Raw genomic sequence first — 19636 nt, forward strand, 5'->3', positions numbered from 1 at the left:
CATCAATTTTAGGTTTATGTAAAGAGAGATGATGTCACACTGCTCTAAAAAGGCCAGCCAATCTCAAAAACTGATACTTCCACAGAATTGGTTGAAAAGGGCATTTTGACTTAAGAAATATGTTTTGTTGTTAAATGTAAGGACTCAAAAAATGCAAACCGCATGCCGTATCAAAAAACTTTTAAATACTGACTAAATTAAGGTGTCACTGCTCTGGAAGCTGGCTTATCCTTTTGAACGTGAGACATTTTCACAGGAGACAAATGTTGGTCATGCCTGATATAAAAAAAGACACAGGAGGCTTACACACAGGTTTCAAAGTACATGCCAGTTAGTTAAGTTCTAAAAACTCAAATATTATAATTCATATGTTTATAAGGCAGAACTGTCCATCCCATATCAAAAAGGAGGCAAGCCAAAAATAGTTAAATGTAAAAACCAGGTACAAGATGCCTAGGATATGATTAAATGATAAAGGAAAAAGGAGTTATATAAAGTTTGGCTATAAAGGCATAACTGTCCATTCTGTATAAAAAAAGAGGCAAGCCAAAAAATAGCCACAACTAATGTATAAACACAGGTACAAGATGCCTAGGGTATGCTTAAATGATAAAGGTAAAAGGAAGTTTATTGGCTATAAAGTCATAACTGCCCACTCTGTGCAAAAAAAGGGGATAGGACAAAAATAGCTACAATATATATAAAAACCTATACCTAAACCGCTAAACAGGTACAAGATGCCTAAGGTATGTTTAAATTCCAAATTGAAAAGGAGTTTATACAAAGTTTACTTAAAACGTACCTTTTCTATTGCTCAAGGCAACCAGCTTGTCTAGCTATTGGGAGGCCTTCTCTCAGGAGGTAGATAACAGCTTGGCCTAATACAACAGGTGGCCAAACGCCTCCCCCCACCCAAATTTTTTTTTTATCTATACAACCCTGGTTTGATTTCAACATGATAATGATTGCATATTCAATAATAACGGTAACTTATATTGCTGATCCCTTTACATGGGAACAACTTTGAAACTGATGAGACATAAAAATATGTCTGCAGCCAGAACTTCAACAATACACGGCCAATAAATCCTTGGCTACAATATCCTCAAAATTTATTATGCTATTCTTTTAATTGGCATAGATAAAAGTGGTTTACAGTTTATTTTCATCCTGTACTTTTCATTCATTTATAATTTTAGAACTCTATAATGCTTGTGAAAGGTTATATGTTTGCAGAACAAAAGGACTAGACACTGAAGACACTGGATCAAACCTGACAGAATTCATCCTTCCAGCAAGCTGAGACATTGACGCGTCTGTTCCAGCATCTTGCATGATCCAGCATTCTGCTTGTTCCTGCCTCAACTGCTTCAACTGCTGTTTCACATCAAAGCCTGCTCTCAAGAGAGCTTTGAAGAAAGCTACTAATCTCAATTGCTGCAGCATTTTAGACTGTTCCAAACAGGACTTCTATTAAGCCTGAAATTTCCCAACATTCAAAGACTGGACCACAAATGTTATTGCTTGCTTAATTAACCATTTTTTTCCTAATTTTCTTTGGGCTCCCTAACAGGATTTCTGCATGTCCAAAATGTCAGCTAAAAGAAATCCATGAGAACAATTTTCCGATTTTCCTTAAGGGGGGTTGGGTAGGTTTTTGGTTGTTTTCTGTGGCTATGAATGTTTATTCTTAAATAAGGAAAAGGGGGGTTGAAAAGAAAGAAAGGGGAATATAAGGATATCTTATAGGAATAATGAGACAGAAGGTAGATTATTGAAGCTATTCAACTTAAGGTTTTATTTATTATTCTCAAATAAGATTGATTTTAACTCTGGTATAGGATTTTGTATATTGATGCAAAAATAAGTCTATTTTTAATACATTGGTAAATTTTATAGTATTGATACAAATTCAAGGTTACTTCCAATACTTTTAAACACTTATTACAAACTGTTTAGGGTATTAGGTAATGAAAGTTAATTGCTAGTTCATCAACTCATAGTCATGTCAGACACTAGTCTAATCTATCACAGGAGTATACATCCTAGGTTTAACAGATAGATATGATTTTTGTAGACAGGTCGATTACATAAAGATAGGTAAGTCTTCAAAAACTTCAGAGACCTAAGAATACGGCATTTAAAATATATTTAAAATAATAATTTTAAAGATTCTTTAACAATGAGACAGGTCATCTCCTGGCAGCACCCCACCTACCTCAAAGAAGATGATGAGCATCAAAGAACATCCAAATGGAGATGGTTTCAAATGTGGCACAGGAGCCACCCAGGTAAAAAAAAAAAAAAAAAGCCTTCCTCACAACAGACAGAATTCTGCCATAAATGGGCAAGCTTAAATGCAGGACAAGTTGACTGCTGAACTCTGCCATGACAGGGTAAGCAAGTCCTAAATAGTTCCTGCTTCACATTTACGTCTGTCAAATATTCTGAGCCAGAAGGCTGAAGATGGTGCTCTAACAATATAGAGAGTTATGGGTGACTGTTCAGGCAGCAAACTGTCTCTGTCAATTTTTTATTTTTTGGAAGCTGCTAACATGCACTTCCTATTTACTCAAGTAACTAATTTTATTCCTTTTTAAGTCTCTGGTGGTGTTGAAGACCAAATAGTTATAGTTCCATAATTAAGCTTAAGTTATTTAGAATTTAAGAAAATGTTTTCATATAGGTAAGACCAATAAGTATAAAAGTTAATTTAGGTATAGAACTCTAAACTTGTCAAGATAGAATAGATAATCAAATACTTTCTCCTAAGTTGCCAAATGCACGTAAACTGGACATTGCACATGTAAATCTTACCTAATAGTTTTCATAACTTTTATAATTATTATTGTATTGAAAGAAAAGGAGCTTTTTATTGGACTTAAAGGGGAAATGTTGGTATAATGTTCTTGTGGAATGTACACAATTTACCCTTGTTCATTCAAATGCTAATCTCTCTCCCCTACTATCTGGTTTCAATTTGGACATTGCATTGTGATGCTTATTCTAAGCATCAGCTGTCTCAAGTTTGTGTAAACATGCCACCATTTATTCCCTGTATTGTCAATTAAACGACCAGCCCCAATGCTGTGCAATGGAGAGAATAGGGTAGGACATCCTGGTCGGGGAGAGGAAGCAGGAGGGTAGGAGCAGAGGATCCTCAGGAGAGGTCTTGGAACCATGTGGAGAGATGGACTGGACCTTAGATATGAGTAAAAGCAAGTATAATGGGTGAAATCTGAATGGTAGGAAACTATGTGGGCTTGGAGGTTTAGGCTGGAATAACTGTTTCCCAGCATTGTGCTCTAGGTTAATTAAATAAATCCCAGTCTCTGTGTGGTGATTTGGGTATACAGCTGGTTTAAGACTAACTGCTATTTAACTAAAAGATATTTCAATAGTAAATAATAAATACCCACAACAGAACAGATATGCTAATTTTTGGAAGCATAATTTTTTTTTCTCTTGTGGATTTTACTGTTGAAGTCAGATTTAAGAAATCTTCATCTAACTCAGTCACAAAAATGTGCCAACATGCTCTATTCCAGAAATTGTATAGATTCTGTTTTGTGTTTATGGCAATGATGCATCTTGAATTTTGAGACATAGGTTGAAGTTTGTTTATTTGGATATAGTAATCAAATTATTCTAGCAGTTTTTTGTTGTTGTTGTTGAAAAGACATTTTTCTATGGCCTGCCTTCACACTTTTGTAAAATTTCAGTTATCTCTAAGTGTGATCCTATTTCTAGATTCTGGAAATAGAATCACAGTTAGAGATAACTGATACTTTACAAAAAGCATGCTTGCTTTTTCATTGTAGTATATATGAAATATTAGCACTTAAATCACTTACAGGTATACAGTTAAATGGTATTAAATTCCAGTGTTGTGTAGCCATTAAAACCATCTATACACAAAACTTTTCAGTTATTCTAAACATAAATTATGTAGTCCTTAAATAAGAATTCCCCACACCCTATCCCAGCCCTTCATAACCTCTATTCTTTTCCTGTCCCTATGAAATAACCTAGACCTATTTCATATAGAATTATTGTAGGGTCTGCTTAAATCCAGCATAACTCAAACACCAGGTCAATGCAGATGACAAAAATGTATTGTAAACAGGATACTATTGATGGACCAGGGCCACAGAACACTTGGGAGCTGAGTTGGGATGTTGTACAGCACATTTAAAGGATGAAACCATAAAGCAAGGGGGAGTGGGGCGGGCTGCAGCATTGTTCAATCATATGTTGACATTAGAGGTCAAGGAAGGGAATTTCCATCAGTCAGGATAGAAGTAGGTCCCTGGGCCTGAGAACATATACTTAGCTGACTCTGCCAGCAAGATGGAGAAATTGTCCTTGAAAAGGCTGGACTCAGACATCTCTCCTTACAAGTTGTCCATGGGATGTCTGGACTCAGACAACTGTTTCCTTACAGTAGAAGCTGTTCAGCTATTGGAAAGTTCCAGCTCCCATAGGGCCTGGGATCTTGAACTTAGTTTCATCCTATGATTAAGTGGGGTCTGAAAAATGAAATGGTAATTCTTATAATAAGTTTCATTTGCTTGTTCCCAACAGAATCATACAGTGTTTGTTATAGGATTGTCATCTTTTAGGTGCCACATTATTCTCAAAGTCTATGTTTTAGCATACAGAACATTTCACTCACTTTACGGCAAATATATACTCACTTAAATGCATAGCACACATTTTATTTGTTCTTTCATCTCTGATGCGTATTTGCGTTGCTCTGCCATCAGTTGCCGTGAACAATGTTGTTTTTAACACTGGCACACAATTATCTGCTTTGATTTCTTTTGTGCTTGAGAGATTCCTGTATCGAATTTGACTTTTTGAAGTATTGCCAACCTATTTTTATATTGCTGCTCTGTTTTGCGCTTCTGGCAGAAATGCGCAAGGACCCAGTTTCTCCAAGGTTCCCAATACTGGTCACCTTCCCGTTGGTAAGGCATAGTCATCCTGGGAGGGGTGACGTGGTATTCCATTGCAGCTTTGATTCCTGTTTCTCTGATGACTAAGACGTACTTTCTTTTCATGTATAGCACTGAGGACGTGCCTGTTCAAGTTCTTTGCCCATTTTTTAATTGTCTGAGTCTTAGAACGTTTTCAAGATTTCTTTGGCTAGTTGAGACTTTCCATAATTTGTATGTTTGAATTTGAGGGTTACCATTTCCATTTTTGTGAAGCATTGAAGTAGTGTTAAAATTGTCATTGTTTTGGGTAGTAATGTTGTATTTTAGTGTCATTTTTTTTTTGTGTGTGTGAATATGGGATGACTTTCCACATCGGTTGCTTAAATTCAATTCAGCAGTGTTTTGTAGTATTCAGCCTACAGGGCTTTACATCCTGTGTTAAATTAATTCTTAAGTATTTATTCCTGAGTTTTTGATTGTAAATAGAGTTGTTTCCTTAATCTCCTTGTAAGGTTGTTTGTTACTAATTTATAGCAATACAACTTTTTTTGTAATGTCTTAATCTTGGACTCTGCAACTTTGTTGAACTCATAAGTTCTAGTACTTGCATATTCTTTGGGGTTTTCTGTATGTAAAATCATAAACTACAAGATCCTAATGCTGGTACCTCTCCTTTTCCATCTCAATGCATTTGATTTCTTTTTGTTTAATAACTTTAACAAAACTTGCAACATCATCATGATGGACATTCTTGACTGTCAACTTGACTACATTTGGATTAACCAAGGGCTGGGCACACCTCTGAGGGATTTTTCTTGACTGCGTCATTTGATGGGAAGACCCAGAGCTTTTGAAATGGGGAGAACCACCTTAAACCTGGGACACGCCTTTTGGTGGCAGCCAGGCTGTGAATGACATGGAAGAAGGAAGCGGTTGCTCTTTGCCTGCTTTTCTTCAGGAGACAGCCACTATTGGACCCTAACCTGCAAGCCACTCTCATAAATCCCTTGTGCGTGTGCGCGCATGTGTGTATTCATTCTATCAGTGCTGTTTCTCTAGGGAACCCAACTAATACAGACTTTCATAACAGCAGTGGTTCTAGGGCAAGAAAAGTATACGGATGACTGTTTTAAGTAACTGTAATAGACTTTCTAATTTGCTAACACCTTACAGCTACTGAAGCTTCTCCTAGAAGCCTGGAGAGCCCTATAGACCCGTGGTGTGAACTATTTCACAAACTTTTCAAGGCACGTGCATTTGATTACCCTGATTCACTTACTTCGAGGAGAAGGAATTTAGTGACTGTCTACATAAAACTTTTGAGAATGCGCAATTCTCAAATAAGGCTGGTTGGCTGCTCCTAGCATCTCTGGATAAATTGACAAAGGAAAAGAATCAGCTCCGTGATAAAATTAACCAACCTCCGTTATCTCAAGATACAGTGATGAAGGACAACAATGCACTCTTTAGGAAGGTAGTGCCTACTTGGAGGAACTGAGACATGCCCTGACAAGACAGGTGTGTGCTCCTGCTCTCTTCTTTTCAGTGGCCAGGTGAGGAGTGTCGCTCCTCAACCTGTTCTCTGTCTGCCATGAGACTCGGCCTCACCTCAGACCCAAAGTGATGTGTGCAAGCAAACACACACTGACGCCTCTGAACTGAGACCAAACAAACCTTTCATGCTTTTCATTGATTTTATCAGCATCTATAACCGTGATGAAAATCTGAGTAACTGGTGTGTTTTGATGAAAATCAAAACTGGTGTGTTTTTGTAAAGCTACTGTTGCTCAGATATTATGTCTGCCCCTCCTTCTCCTTTCATTTGGTGATACTAGAATTCTTACGTTGGTTTACTTGATGTTCTTCAGGCTCTTTAAATTCTATCAAATCTTCATTTCCTTCATTCCTTATATTAAATCAATGCAGTCAATCCTAGCTTCTGCTAGTTTGTGCTCGCTGATCTGTCTGTCTGCTCAACTCCACTCTGGAATTCTTGCAGTGATGTTTTCATTTATTGTATATACTTTTTTTTTCTGCTCCAGAATTTTCTTTGACTTCTTAAAACTTTCAGCTCTCTGTGTGCATCAGTGCCACGCTAACCCATTGCACCATGGGAGCTACTCATGCTCTATTCCCCTCACTCTATTCAGGTGTCAACCTGTCTGCATGCCGCTAGTTCTCTAAACTTAAGGCCAACAGTTTAAAGTCTAACATTAAGACTTCTTTAGGGATTGTTACTATTGATATTTTGTCCCCTGTAGTGTGTGTGTGTGTGTGTGTGTGTGTGTGTGTGTGTGTGTACATACGTGTGCATGGGTGCATGCGTGGAACACAAGCAGAGTACACTCTCAGGCCACTTTGACTTTTTTTTTTATTTTTTAAACCAGGGTCTCTTATTTTCTAGGAACTTGCCACATAGGCTAAGTCCAGGAGTCTCAGGCAGTCGCCTGTCTTTGTCCCTCCAAGTACTGGGTTCCAATACACACTACTGCACTTGTCTTTTTTTTTTTTTTAAGCCTGGGTTCTGAGGATCAAGCTCCAGTCTTGATCGCTGGGTGAGCCACATGCTCAGCCAGACTTGCTTCTTTCAATAGTTCATACCTTCCTGTTTCTCTGTATGCTTCTGAGTCTTAGTTTTGGTTGAAAACTGGACATTTGAATCTTACAATATGTCAACTTGTTTTGCGATTACTGCTGAAGTTTGTCATTATTTCAGGGAAGAAGTCTAAGGCTTTCTTGGGTCTTTTCTGAATCTGTGCTTTCCTTGGGTATAGATGGTGAATTTTTTTTTTTCTAAACTCCCTCTTATACACAGTCACCTTGACGTGTCCCAATCCCTAAATATCGACCTCTTAAATGGAAAAAGATGCTGCTGTTTCTCCAGCTGCTGCGGATTGAAACAACAGTGGCTGGCCTCTGCAATAGCCATCTTTGTCCTGGAAGACGAAAGCTTTTAAACAGATTCTAGAATTCCTAACAGTGTCGCCTGACTGTCCCTGCTGTCATAATAGTTCCCTAGGTAGAGGGTTGACTCCTGGTGAGTCCTGCTCCTCTAGCTTCCCAGACACCACGTTAGCACATTATTTACGGTTTTACCTAGCAAGGACATGTTCACCCTTCAATGCTCTCAACTGCAGGCAGAAGAGCCCTAGATTTGGCTAATGTGAACATGGACAAGCTCTGGAAGAAAGCGGAACATCGGGATACATTTTCAGCTGTCTGGACAACCATACTGCCTTGTTTGAAGGTACCCTTCTAGAACTAAAATTCTGCTGCTTTTGGGCTTCCTTTCTCAGGAGCGAGACCCCCTTCCATATGTCTTTTTCTCTGCAATGGGGTATTTAGATAACAGAGTACAGCCTTCACCTGGTGTTTCTGTGGTTGTTAATTGTCATTGTGACTGGATTTAAAATGACATAAGAGAGAGCTACACTTCTAGGCACAGCTTTGAAAAATTATTTATTCATTTTACATCCTACATCAGTGAGAATGTTTCTAGGGAGAATTAGCTATGGAAAAAAATCTGCCTTCAGTCTGGGTGTTGTCAGTGTGTGATCTGGGGAACTGCGTTGTGGATAGGCCAGGGATGGGGATTGGGGAAGAGGCAGCTGAATGCGGCTTCCTGGCCTGCCCTGGTGTGACTGCCATGGTCTGCTCTGCCCTCCCTCGTCATGGACAGCATTTAAACTGTGAACTAAACAGCTTCCCCCTCCCCTTAAGTTGTCATTTTTGGTCACAGTGATGTGAAAAGCAACGGTTTGGGAGTGTTCTCTTGTAGAGTGCACTCAGAATGAATAGGGATAATTATGTTAGTTCCCAGAGTCCTGGCAACAGGAGCAGTTGCTCGAATCTAGTGTCTCTAAGTGGATTGTAGAGCTCAGCCTTGTTTCTGCCTAAGCCTTTCTGCTTTGTCTCTAGAAGGCAGTAGTTTCGTGGTTCTTCATTGCATCTTAGTACATCCATATCCTATACATTAATGCACTAGATGGGACATTTTCACTGCAAGGAGCTTCTTTTCAACCTAACAAATACATAGTAAGTACATGTGAGCTTCCTTCCTTCCTTCCTTCCTTCCTTCCTTCCTTCCTTCCTTCCTTCCTTCCTTCCTTCCTTCCCTTCTTTCCTCCCTCTACCCTCCCTCCCTCCTTCCTTTCTTGACTCACTTTGTAGACAAGGCTGGCCTCGAATTTACAGATATCCCAGCCTCCACTAACACTGGGATTAAGACGTACCACCAAACCCAGCTGAGAACTTTCACAAACACATTTGTAATGAATATTAAAGTAGTCATTCTCAAACCTTGCTACTCCAGAGGATCACCTAATGAACTTTACTGAAACCTTGATTTCTATACTGCAACCAGAGATTGCTCTTCTAAGTCTACATTTTCAAAAGATACCAGGAAAATTTCGGTATGACGCCAGGGTGTATAACCACAGTTCTCTGACTAGTAAGAAAATTTAGTGGTTGACATTGAATACTTGGGGCTAGAAATGCTGCTCAGTGGTACAGCAGCATATGCAGAGCCCTGGATTTCTAACTGCAATATAGCCAGGAAGAAAGCCGGCAGGGAGGGAAGTAGATGCCTTTGCTTTCTGTTTTGGAAGACTGTCTTAAACCTAGAACTGGCTTTGACATAAGACAGAGTAGGTCCTAATTCCATCATAGCCATTTACTGGCTTTTATCTTTAGACAAACGACCTAATCTTTAAGCGCTTCTGATCCCTGGCCTGTGAAAAGGGAGGTTGTTAGGGTTATTAGGAACATTTATTTATACAGGCAGCACTGGCACAATGCTTGTCCTGTAGCACACAATGGTGGCTGCTCATTTGGTGCACAAGAGGGGCCACTAGATTCATCCAGAGCAGAATCTATTGCAGGCACACCTTCTCCATCAGGTTCTGGTGAAAACGGGAGGTTTCCTGGTGCGGACAAGCTCGGCCACACCGGGTTTGGCCAAGCGCAGGCCCCGCGGTGTGGGGGCCGCAGCGCAGTCCACCAGGGGGCGCCCGGGCAACCTGCGCTCTGAGCCAATCGCACGGCGCCCACGCGCGTGCTCGCTGGGACGCGGAACCTCCGCCTAAGCCGCCGCGGCCTTCCGTGAGGGATCCCAACTAGACTTCTGTTTTCCTGCTGCCTCATCCCTGGCTCACCCAGCCGCAGCCCCGGCGTCTGTGCCGCGGCGGCCCTCGCTGCTTGGGCCGCGGACGCCCAGGCGCGATGCTGCGCTGGCTGATCGGGGGAGGCCGCGAGCCGCAGGGCCTGGCCGAGGTAATCCGCGCGGGCCTGGCGGGAGGGGCGGGGCCGGGCTGGCTGCGGGGCGGGGCCTGGGGGAAGGGCGGGAGGGGCGGGGCCGGGCGGGCTGAGGGGCGGGGCCTGGGGGGAAGGGCGGGCGGGGCGGGGCCTGTGGCTGGCGGCCACCGCCTAGAGCCCGCAGGCATCTCCGGAAATTTAGGGCCGCCCAGGGCCACCTTGCCTCTGTTTGGAAAGTGTGACTTAACTGCAAACGGGCGGGGGCGACTGCCACCCTTGATTTATTCGACTGGCATTTGCTTAGGGAACGTGAACTTAACCAAGTTAGAAAATGATTTCTGTTTATATAGTTCGTGTATTGTCTCTGTCATGTTTACTTATACTTGAAAAAGCAAAACAGTTTTGCCGCCTTAAAAATGTTAACATCTGAAATTTGCTTCACGTGCCACACGAAACATTTTTCTTCCTCATAGCAAGCATTGAACAGTTATGATTATTGTGAAGAACTCAGTTTTAACTCCTTCATAGTTTTGTCGTTGACAATATGATTTTAAAAAAAATCACTTATTTTATATAACTTATAAGTCCCTCAGGTTATGCAAGAACTGTGGATTATTGACCGACCAACCACATAACATATATATTCGAATTAATCTGCTTAATGGTTAATAGAGTATTTTTATTAAGCAGTTCTGTCGTTTGTGGCTAACTCTCCCTTGTGGGGAAGCAATTTCCATAACTGAGCGACTGCTAAAAGGGAGACAGGATAAATGCAAAATCATCAGCATGGGTGGATTTTGCCAGAAAGCACTGAGGCATGCTGTTCTTACATTTTTTTTCATGTAAAAGTTCTTCAGTTGTGTAACTACCTTGAATATGTAAAAAAACGTGATTTTCCCAATGATGAAAGAACATTACATTCAGCCTTCCAGTCTAAGTGATTCTCAATCCTGGGGTAATCTTGTCCCCAGAGGACATGAAGGATCTTCTGTTGGCCATGGTTAGGTGTGATGGGGGAGTGTGTGGAGAGAGGGGTGCTGGTAAGTGAGTATTCTAACACCCAGGAGAGGCCTCAGTAACAAGGGCTTCCCTAGTCCACAATGTCATCTGTGTCAAATTTAAGAAACTGTGGTAAAGAACAAAGCTTCTAATAGCAACATTGTACTTGGTCACCAGCAAATTTTGATTGAGAAACATTCCTAAGAGGACTGAGTTAGACTGGCGCAGTGTTTTAAAGTCAGGTTCATCAGGGCTCAGCAAACCAAAGTTTACTGTTTACAAATTTATTGTGGCTTGAATATACTAAGGTTTTTGGTTAGAGAAATACTTCCATGTGGAACTGGCCAATTATCTACCTCATAGTGTAGGAACTAAGTATGTTACCATTAGAACATAGCATCTTGTAGTTTTTAAAGTCTTTTGTTCTTTCACTACATTTGTAACCATACAGTTACAAATCGCTTTGTCCTTCTGATTCTGCTCTGTTTTCTCATTACAAGAAAGCTGCTTTGCAGACAATAGGAGAGGACCAGAGTCAGAACCCCTACACTGAGCTGCTGGTACTGAGAGCCCACGATGATATTGTCCGGTTTCTGGTGCAGCTGGATGACTACAGGTAAAGGATTTCCTCTCTCTAGTGGCCACTGTTTAGAAAATGAAGAGAACCTTTTATGTTAAAAACAACTTCAAAATTAATTCATCCTTTGTAAAAAATTTCAAAATTCTGAAACACAACCAGCTGAAAGTTGTGACATTTACTACAAAGTTGAGATGGACTTTGAACCCTGATGGTAATATTTTAAACCCTTTTAATCCCAGTGTCACCTTGTCATGTCTGGTGACAGTTACATTTGTTTGCTCTTTTCTTTGATGTTTTGGAAAAAAAGTGTCATGAGTTTTTAGAAATATTCTTACTAGTTTAGAAGAAGCAAATAACTTTCAGAATTTGATTGAGTTGTAGATGTCAGGTCTGAGAAATAAATATGTCTGGTGTTTAATACTAGGTATCTGCTCGAATATTCTGTTTTGAGTGGAAAGTCAAGTAAGGTTTTAATCTGAATCTATGTCATTGATGAACCTATCTAAAACTATACATCATACATTATTATTATACAACAACTATACATTATTATTCTGCAGTTCCTGGGTATCACACATGCTGTGTCTGCCATGTTTGCAAGTAGAGAGAAAGGTGCTCAGGCCTGAGGGCCCAGTACTTAGCTTATCTCTGAGCCTGGCTAGCAGCAGCTGCTTCACTGATGGTATAACTTCTTAATCTGAGTACCATGAGAGTGAGGACTCTGTTCTTATGAATTACTATTTTATTGTGCATTATTCTTCATACTACATAACATGTAGGCTGTGTTGTTACATGAGTGAATGACTCCTGCTGTAATTACTTTTAACTCTCCTGCTCCTGAAGTCTGTTGGGTCTTTCTTGGCCTTTTAAAATTTTCATTATGTATAGTTTATTTCTGATCCAAATGGGGATAGGCCACATTTCAGAGACAGGCAGAGTCCTTCACACATTCTCCTCAGCTCAAACACCAGCCATCATCTGTGTTTTCAAATCACCCATGCTTCCGGCCAGCTGGCTGCAAGTCCCAACTGCTTCCTTGGGTTTGAAAATTCACTGGAAGGACTCAGCAAAGCATTATACTAATGGTTACACTTTTATTACAACCTAGACATCAAGATCTGCTGCATAGATTTGGATAGAGGGAGGTCAAGAGTCCCAAATGCATAACCTCCATGTCCTTAGGACTTTTTGAGACGTTGTGTGTACTGCCTCAGTGTGAGCCTCCTGGAACTTTGGGCTTGCAGTTTTTAAGTGAGTCATTATTGTGTAGGCATGTTTGTGTGATGGGTCTTAATCACAAGACTTCTGTCCTTCCCTTGCAAGTTGGCAGGTAGGTCTGATATCGTCTAGTATCACGAAGACAAAGTCTTCCCATGGTTCACCTCTTCAGCACAGCCCAACCCCTCTTCACATCATTTAAGAGCCTACATTGAGTCACCCATCAACATGAACATTGAAGACACTTATATCACTCAGGAAATTTCAGGGGCTCAGAGGCACACTTTTGGGAACTAAGGGCCAAGACCACAAAATAGTTAGACACTGTATCGTGGCCATTGCCCCTTCCACAAGTTCCCGGCTAGACTGCATTGTTCTCTTATTGTGCTGGGAGACAACCAGGTCACAGCATGTAAACACAGCCTGTAACCTCCAGGCCTTTGCTCGATATTTGTCTTCACTAAAGCCTTAGACGTTTAATGTTTATTTCAATGCTAGCTCAATGTGGGAACTAGCATTTCTGTAGAGGTGGGACTTTCGGGTAGCTGAGAGTTTCATGTGTCACATTTAATCTTAGTAAGTTGCTGGATTAAAAACATTCAGATAATAACTTATTTCCACTTTTATTTATTCTAAAATCATTTTGTTTGCAAGAGTAAGTAATAAATATAAAGAATACTCTTGGGATCTAGACTTTAAATTTTATACAGACTGTTTGGATTCCATGTCCATGCTGTCTGTCCTCTATGATATGCCCTCAGGGTTATTATTACATAGGTAGAAGAATTTGAGAACAGGGCTGAGTTGTGGCGTAGCCAGGCAGTGAGTATTGACAGTCCGTTTCTCCACAGTGACTCTCATGACTACCTCAGCTGGCAATGACAGGAACAGTGTAGCTGGGGTGTGGTTGCTCACGTGTCACCCCACACTTCATGGTGTGAAACAGAGCAACCAGCACATCCTCGGTTGTAGCTTTTTATCCCAACTGGATGGCAGTTTTGACTTGACTCACTCGGCCAAGCCTTTTCCTTTGGGATTTGAATCAGGCTCGTGTGTGTGTGTGTGTGTGTGTGTGTGTGTGTGTGTGTGTGTGTGTTCAGCCAGTGGACTGGCTACGGTGGACCGGGGGCAGGATGGCAGCCTTCTCCCTCCATGTGGTGTGAAGTTGTGATGCTATGGGACAGATCCCAGAGAAGACACTTGCATGTGCCACACCTGCTTGTGCCACGTTTGCCGCTGTTCTATTGACCGAATAAAGTAAGAGCTGACAGAGGCCGACTAAGATGACTGGGTTCTACCTCTCCATGTGCGGACAGCAAGGTCCTAGTGTACTTGGTGGCTGTAGGCCTAGGGGGTGATTGATGACCGTGTTTGCCTCGTGCCTGCAATGGACAGGAGGTCTGTCTTTTGCCTTTAGTGGTGATAGACCTTCAGAAAGCACTTCAAATTCTTTCTAATCAAGTCAGAATTGTATCAAGGTTAACATGTAGTTACACATAAAAGCTCATTTGCAGATATTCTTTAAAATTTTAAATTCTGTAACAAAAAGTAATTATCAAGAATAAAAATTTAACTAATATATGGAAATCTGTTAGTCTTAATATTAGGAAGATAATTCTATCACAGTGATTTACTGTTAAAGTTTGGTGTGCTCCCCTGGAGGAACTGGAGATTGAACTCAGGGTTTCAGGCATTCCAGACAAGTGTATCAGCTGAGCCCAGTCCTCAAAGTGCTTTTTAAAATAATTAATAAATGCATGTTGGTGGGATGTTTTCATTTTTAATGTTTTCAGTTTAGAATTATCTGTGTTGTGTTAGCACATTATTAATTAATTGTTAAATTCCAGAAAAACACCTACCCAGTTTTTAAGCAAATTTTGTATGCTTTACAGTTTATTTATTTATTTTTGCTTTTTGTGGGCATTACATTCTAGCTGTTCAGCTATTGTAATCCAGGTTTCACGCTTCAAGTCTTTAGATAATATCATCTGATTGAAAATTTTGCAGAAGGATTTTCTTGTTTTCTTGGCGGCTCAGCTAAAATCAGTGAGTGGAAAATTTTCTCGATTGGTTTTTGAAGATACAAAATAAATCCTGTATATAGCCTAACAGACAGCTGCCTTTTCTTCTCTTCTTTGGTATTTTTTGAACATGGAGTGAGGGTCATATTGATTGGGAGATCACTGAAGAAGGCCAGGCCTCAGCAAGAGTCTTCCAGAACATGGCCTGTGCTGCGACTGCACGCACTGCTCCAGCTCCTGCACATTAAACTACGCCGAGCTCACAGCGCGTTTGAAGACCAGCTGGGCCGGCTGCTCGTTGGCCATTCCTCGCCTCCAGGAAACAGACAAGGTTAATAGGACGGCGATCATGACTGGAAAAGAGCCCGATGACCCAGGAAGCGCTGGACTGCAGAAACGGCATTTCTGGGGGCTGGGGAAGCTGAAGTTTTAAGACAGTGTTGTTGGACAGCCCCTGAGAACAAAAAGCATCTCTGCCTTTAAGAAGGTGTTTTTAAGCTATGAATGTGTCTTCTCATTTACCACATTCAGAGTACAGGGAGCTGCAATCACAGTGGCTTCAGAGTGCTGAGGAAAGTGGCACGCGCCTGTGATTCTTTCTAGCTGTAGAAAGGCTGCGGCAGGATCACAAGTTTTGAAGCCGGCCTGGACTACATACCTCTAAGAAAATATTGTACTGAAAATCAGACAGTGCAGTAAGATTAAAGAGCAGACTGTCTTAATTCTAGGATTCCCACAGAAACTATGTAATCGTGCTAAGTGTATGCATGGTTAGTGAGAATGAAGAACAAGCAGGATCGGAGTGGGGCCGTGTGGCCGTCTGGATGCTGAGGAGACCTGGTTCCTGCCAGCCCTGTGGGGAGTTCGGGAGGAAGGATTGCCCGTTGGGTACAATGCTCTAGACAGAAGCAGCCTGGGTTTGTGTCACTTCCCTTGATGGTCTTCTGCTGAGAACCGTCTATGCAGAACAGGCCCGTAATCCTAACATCTTGCTTAGTACCCGGACACTTGGAGCCAGTCCAATTTGAAGTCCACAGCTGGAGGCGGCTAGACAACACGTTCTTCACAGCTGGCTAGCTAGTCCCCTCTGGAAGTCTGGAAAGTCCTAATATACTTCCATTATTGGATGCTAGACAATTTAATTTTTAAATATCACGAACACATTTATGTAGCTTTTGGGCAGCCTTTTAAGAAACGATAGCTGGAAAATACTATAAGCAGAACCCATTTTCTCACAAGTTTCAGTAGCCAGTTATTAACAGACTTTGCAGCAAGGTTTTAAAGCTTATGTCTTCCAGTCTAGACTTACTGTAATAGATTTCGCTAAAGCCCATTTAATGCCAACAGAACAAAACCAACTGTGTTCTGGTGTAGGATTTTCAGTGACTTGTGGTAAATTTGCTTTTGTTGTTTTGGGATGTACTTTGAGCTGAGTGACTCAAAGCATGCAGATAGCATTTGACATGTGTCTCGCCACTCTCCTGTTTTCCGGTTGTACATTGTCTTCTGACTGCAGCTACATCTTGCTAAATGTAAGGTTTGAGGGGTGACAGGAGTGTCAAGGCTGCAGCAGCTCAATGCAGTAGCATCATTACATTTGGGGAAGCACAGAATTGGTATAATTGCATTTCATCTTTAAACTCTACCTTTTAGCAATAAAGTTGTATAATCTCTAAGTAAAACCATTCTTTCTCAGCTAAAAAAAAAAAAAACAAAACACCAAAAACCCTTACTTATTTAAAAATATTGTCTTCATATTTTAAACTAGAGCTCACAAACCCACCTGACAGTTTGAGTGTGGATAAGGAAATTACTGTAGTGAGTGGCAGCATTGCACACACGTCTAAATTCATGTGTTCTAATGATCTCAAAGAGTGCTCACTGCTCACCATTGGAGATGCTAAGGAACTAACATAATTTTGAAAATGATAAAGGACCAAAATCATGACCTCTGTTACTTTTTAAACTATCTTAGGATCAACATCAACAATAATTTGGGAAGAAAAAAAGTCTTTCTGATAGGAGAATTCAAGCTAGAAAGCATAGTAAAATTGGACTATCACGATTGTATAACCTCTGGTGTTAAGGGATGAAAAGAAAGCTAGTCCTGTACCCGCCAAAGGTTAAACTGATAAAGAGTAACAAGAGAAACAGACATGGAATGCGTGCATTGTACCCACGCAAAGCGTTCTCAGTGATGAAGAAACAGCGCAGCGATTGGCACCGTGCCAGTAGAGCATCACGGAGTGTGGTGGCGGGTGTAGGAGGACCTCAGCTTGGTTCTTACTTTATGGAGATGGATAGTTGGCTGACATGTATGTCTGTGCATTGCTTGCATGCTGGGCACCACAGAGGCCAGAAGAGGGTATCAGATCCCCTGGACTGAATTATGATGATTGGGAGCCATCTGTGAGTGCTGGGAATTGAACCTTGGTCTTCTGCAAGAGCAGCCGGTGTTGTTAATGCACAGCCTTATCTCCAGCACCCCTAATGTAGCATCACAATGAGAGCACAGCAAGTTCCTAGTGATGAGTCACTCAACGGAGCTTAAAACTGGGCTTCCTTAGCATCGTCAGAAGAGAGGAGTCGGTATTGAGCGGTGGCAAAGCAAAGGCCCAGCACTCTCAATTTCTTGTGGCGAGTCCTGAGAAGAGGGAGACTTTGGGGAAACAAATGGTTGGGTGGAGCCAGTGTAAGGTCTGCATGTGTGGGCTTTTTCAGTGCCGGCTCATCTCCAGTCATAAGCTTAACCCTCCTCAGGGACGATCTGTGCTGTTTCCAGAGGGATGGGGTTGGGTAGAATCTTGTTCTTACCTTTTTTCCTTGCTATAAATAATTACGTTAGGTATACTTGGGAATTATGTACTATGAGACTCCTCAAATGAAATAATTTCATGATTATTGATGGTTTTATATGATATACAAAAGGACTTCTTGTATGTAAGAACGCTTTCCATTATGTTTCATGGTGGAGTATACAGTTTGTCTATGAAGGAACCCTACTAAGAAGTCCAACTGAAACCTAATGGCATCTTTAGATTTAGATATGTCAGCCTACTGAAAATATGAGGCCCATGTTAAATGATGACACGAATGTAGCCGGCAAAGTGTGGACACTGCAAGACTGAAGACTCTTTTTGGTACAAATTGCAAGGAAAAACATATGAGGAACAAATACACAGAATAAAAGAAACTTTAGAAGTCTGTATAACAGCTGTAATCCATTGACCTTATCTGAGTCTGAGTCCTGCTTCTAACAAACTTAAAAACATTAGGGACAGCAAGCGGACTCTGTGCGTGAAAGACTTGTGAAAGGAGATGTTCCTTAGATGTAGAAGCACCTTTAGGGGTATCAGACTGACATGTTATTGCGGGGGTGCTGCTCCTGTGGATTTCCTTGGCAGGGGTGGAAGGGTTAAAACAAACTGTTTCCTGCTTCGGAGAGCTGTCACACAGAGTGGAAGCTGGCTTCCAGCGTTTCTAAAATCCAGTGTGTTCAGTTGCACCAATGACCGTGTCTCATGTTCTTACTCATTCTGCAATGAACTGTCAGGTTGGCTTCAAGGACAAAGAGAAAAAAATTAGACATCCAACATTTAAGTAGCCAGTGAAATTGCAATTAATTGAGAGATTTCTAATTCTGATTGCTGTAGTGCCAGCAGGAAACAAGGAAGGAATTCTACATCTTAATATTGCATTCAGAGCAAAATATCAAGAATGTCATATTTTCAAGTATTTATAAAGAGCATCTGTGGGATAAGAATCATGAATAACGTGCTCAGCGACTCTCTCACCAGTTCTGCCTTGACTCAGTGCTCAGAAGGAAAACCACCATTTCGTAGAGAAGGTAGTTAGGGTGCTGCTGTGGGAACTCTGTAGAGCAATAGGGTGAATGCAGATCAGCTTCCCTAAGCATTTGGGATGAAACAGGCTATTTCCTACGTCGAGCATCTAAAGTGTGACTTAAAACTCAAATCAAAGTACTTCCACAGAAAGCAGACACTTCCTCGGTTTACTTAGAAGCCCGCGTCCCAGAGCCCCCTCCACTGCCCTGCTCTCTGACAGGAGGCTTGCTGGTGCTGAGAAAGAGGCTGCGGCACAAAACTGACAGGGGAAAGACTCTTCCCTGTGTTGTATCGGCACACCTGTTTTCCTTCAGCTTTCTCTCACCGCCTTGCTTGGCTTTGTTGCAGGAGGTCTCTGGGGTGACCACCGTGCTGACCTTCCCATTCTCTGTACTGAAGCAGCAGCAGCAGCCCTCTATCCTGCAGTGTCCTGATGAAAGGACACATGAGCTGGGATTTGTTTCAGATCCCGCTGCAAGGAGGGTTTTGGCGGTACAGATGACAGTATTGCCATTGATAATTATCGGAAGGCGATGCATACATGGGAATTTTTAGTATACTGTCTTCTTCACTTTTGTATACATTTAAGTTTGCCATAATGGAAAGTATAAGAGCTATATTTGATATAGAAGGAAAAATGCCAACATAAAGGTATTTTCTTTCCAAATCATGAATGTTTTTCTAGATGTGTGTTGTATATGTATGTTTGTGTATGTGCGTAAGTGGTGTGTGTGTTCACGTATGGATGTGGAGGCCGGAGGTCACTCCAGGTGACCTCTT

The 19636-nt window shown here is 41.3% G+C and overlaps 1 protein-coding gene across 1 annotated transcript in view; it reads left to right on the forward strand.

Annotated features, from left to right (window-relative positions):
• Positions 1–10003: 10003 nt before the first annotated feature.
• Positions 10004–19636, forward strand: part of Wdr41 (WD repeat domain 41) — a 44154-nt gene continuing 34521 nt past the window's right edge. Inside the window, exons 1-2 of the mRNA XM_055598358.1 lie at positions 10004–10211; positions 11693–11808. Of these exons, the coding sequence (XP_055454333.1) occupies positions 10161–10211; positions 11693–11808 (167 nt within the window). The 5' untranslated portion in view covers positions 10004–10160. The remainder of the gene's footprint in view (positions 10212–11692; positions 11809–19636) is intronic.

The sequence above is a fragment of the Psammomys obesus genome, unplaced genomic scaffold (assembly GCF_907164565.1).
Source record: "Psammomys obesus unplaced genomic scaffold, mPsaObe1.curated_primary_1811, whole genome shotgun sequence".
NCBI lineage: Eukaryota > Metazoa > Chordata > Mammalia > Rodentia > Muridae > Psammomys > Psammomys obesus.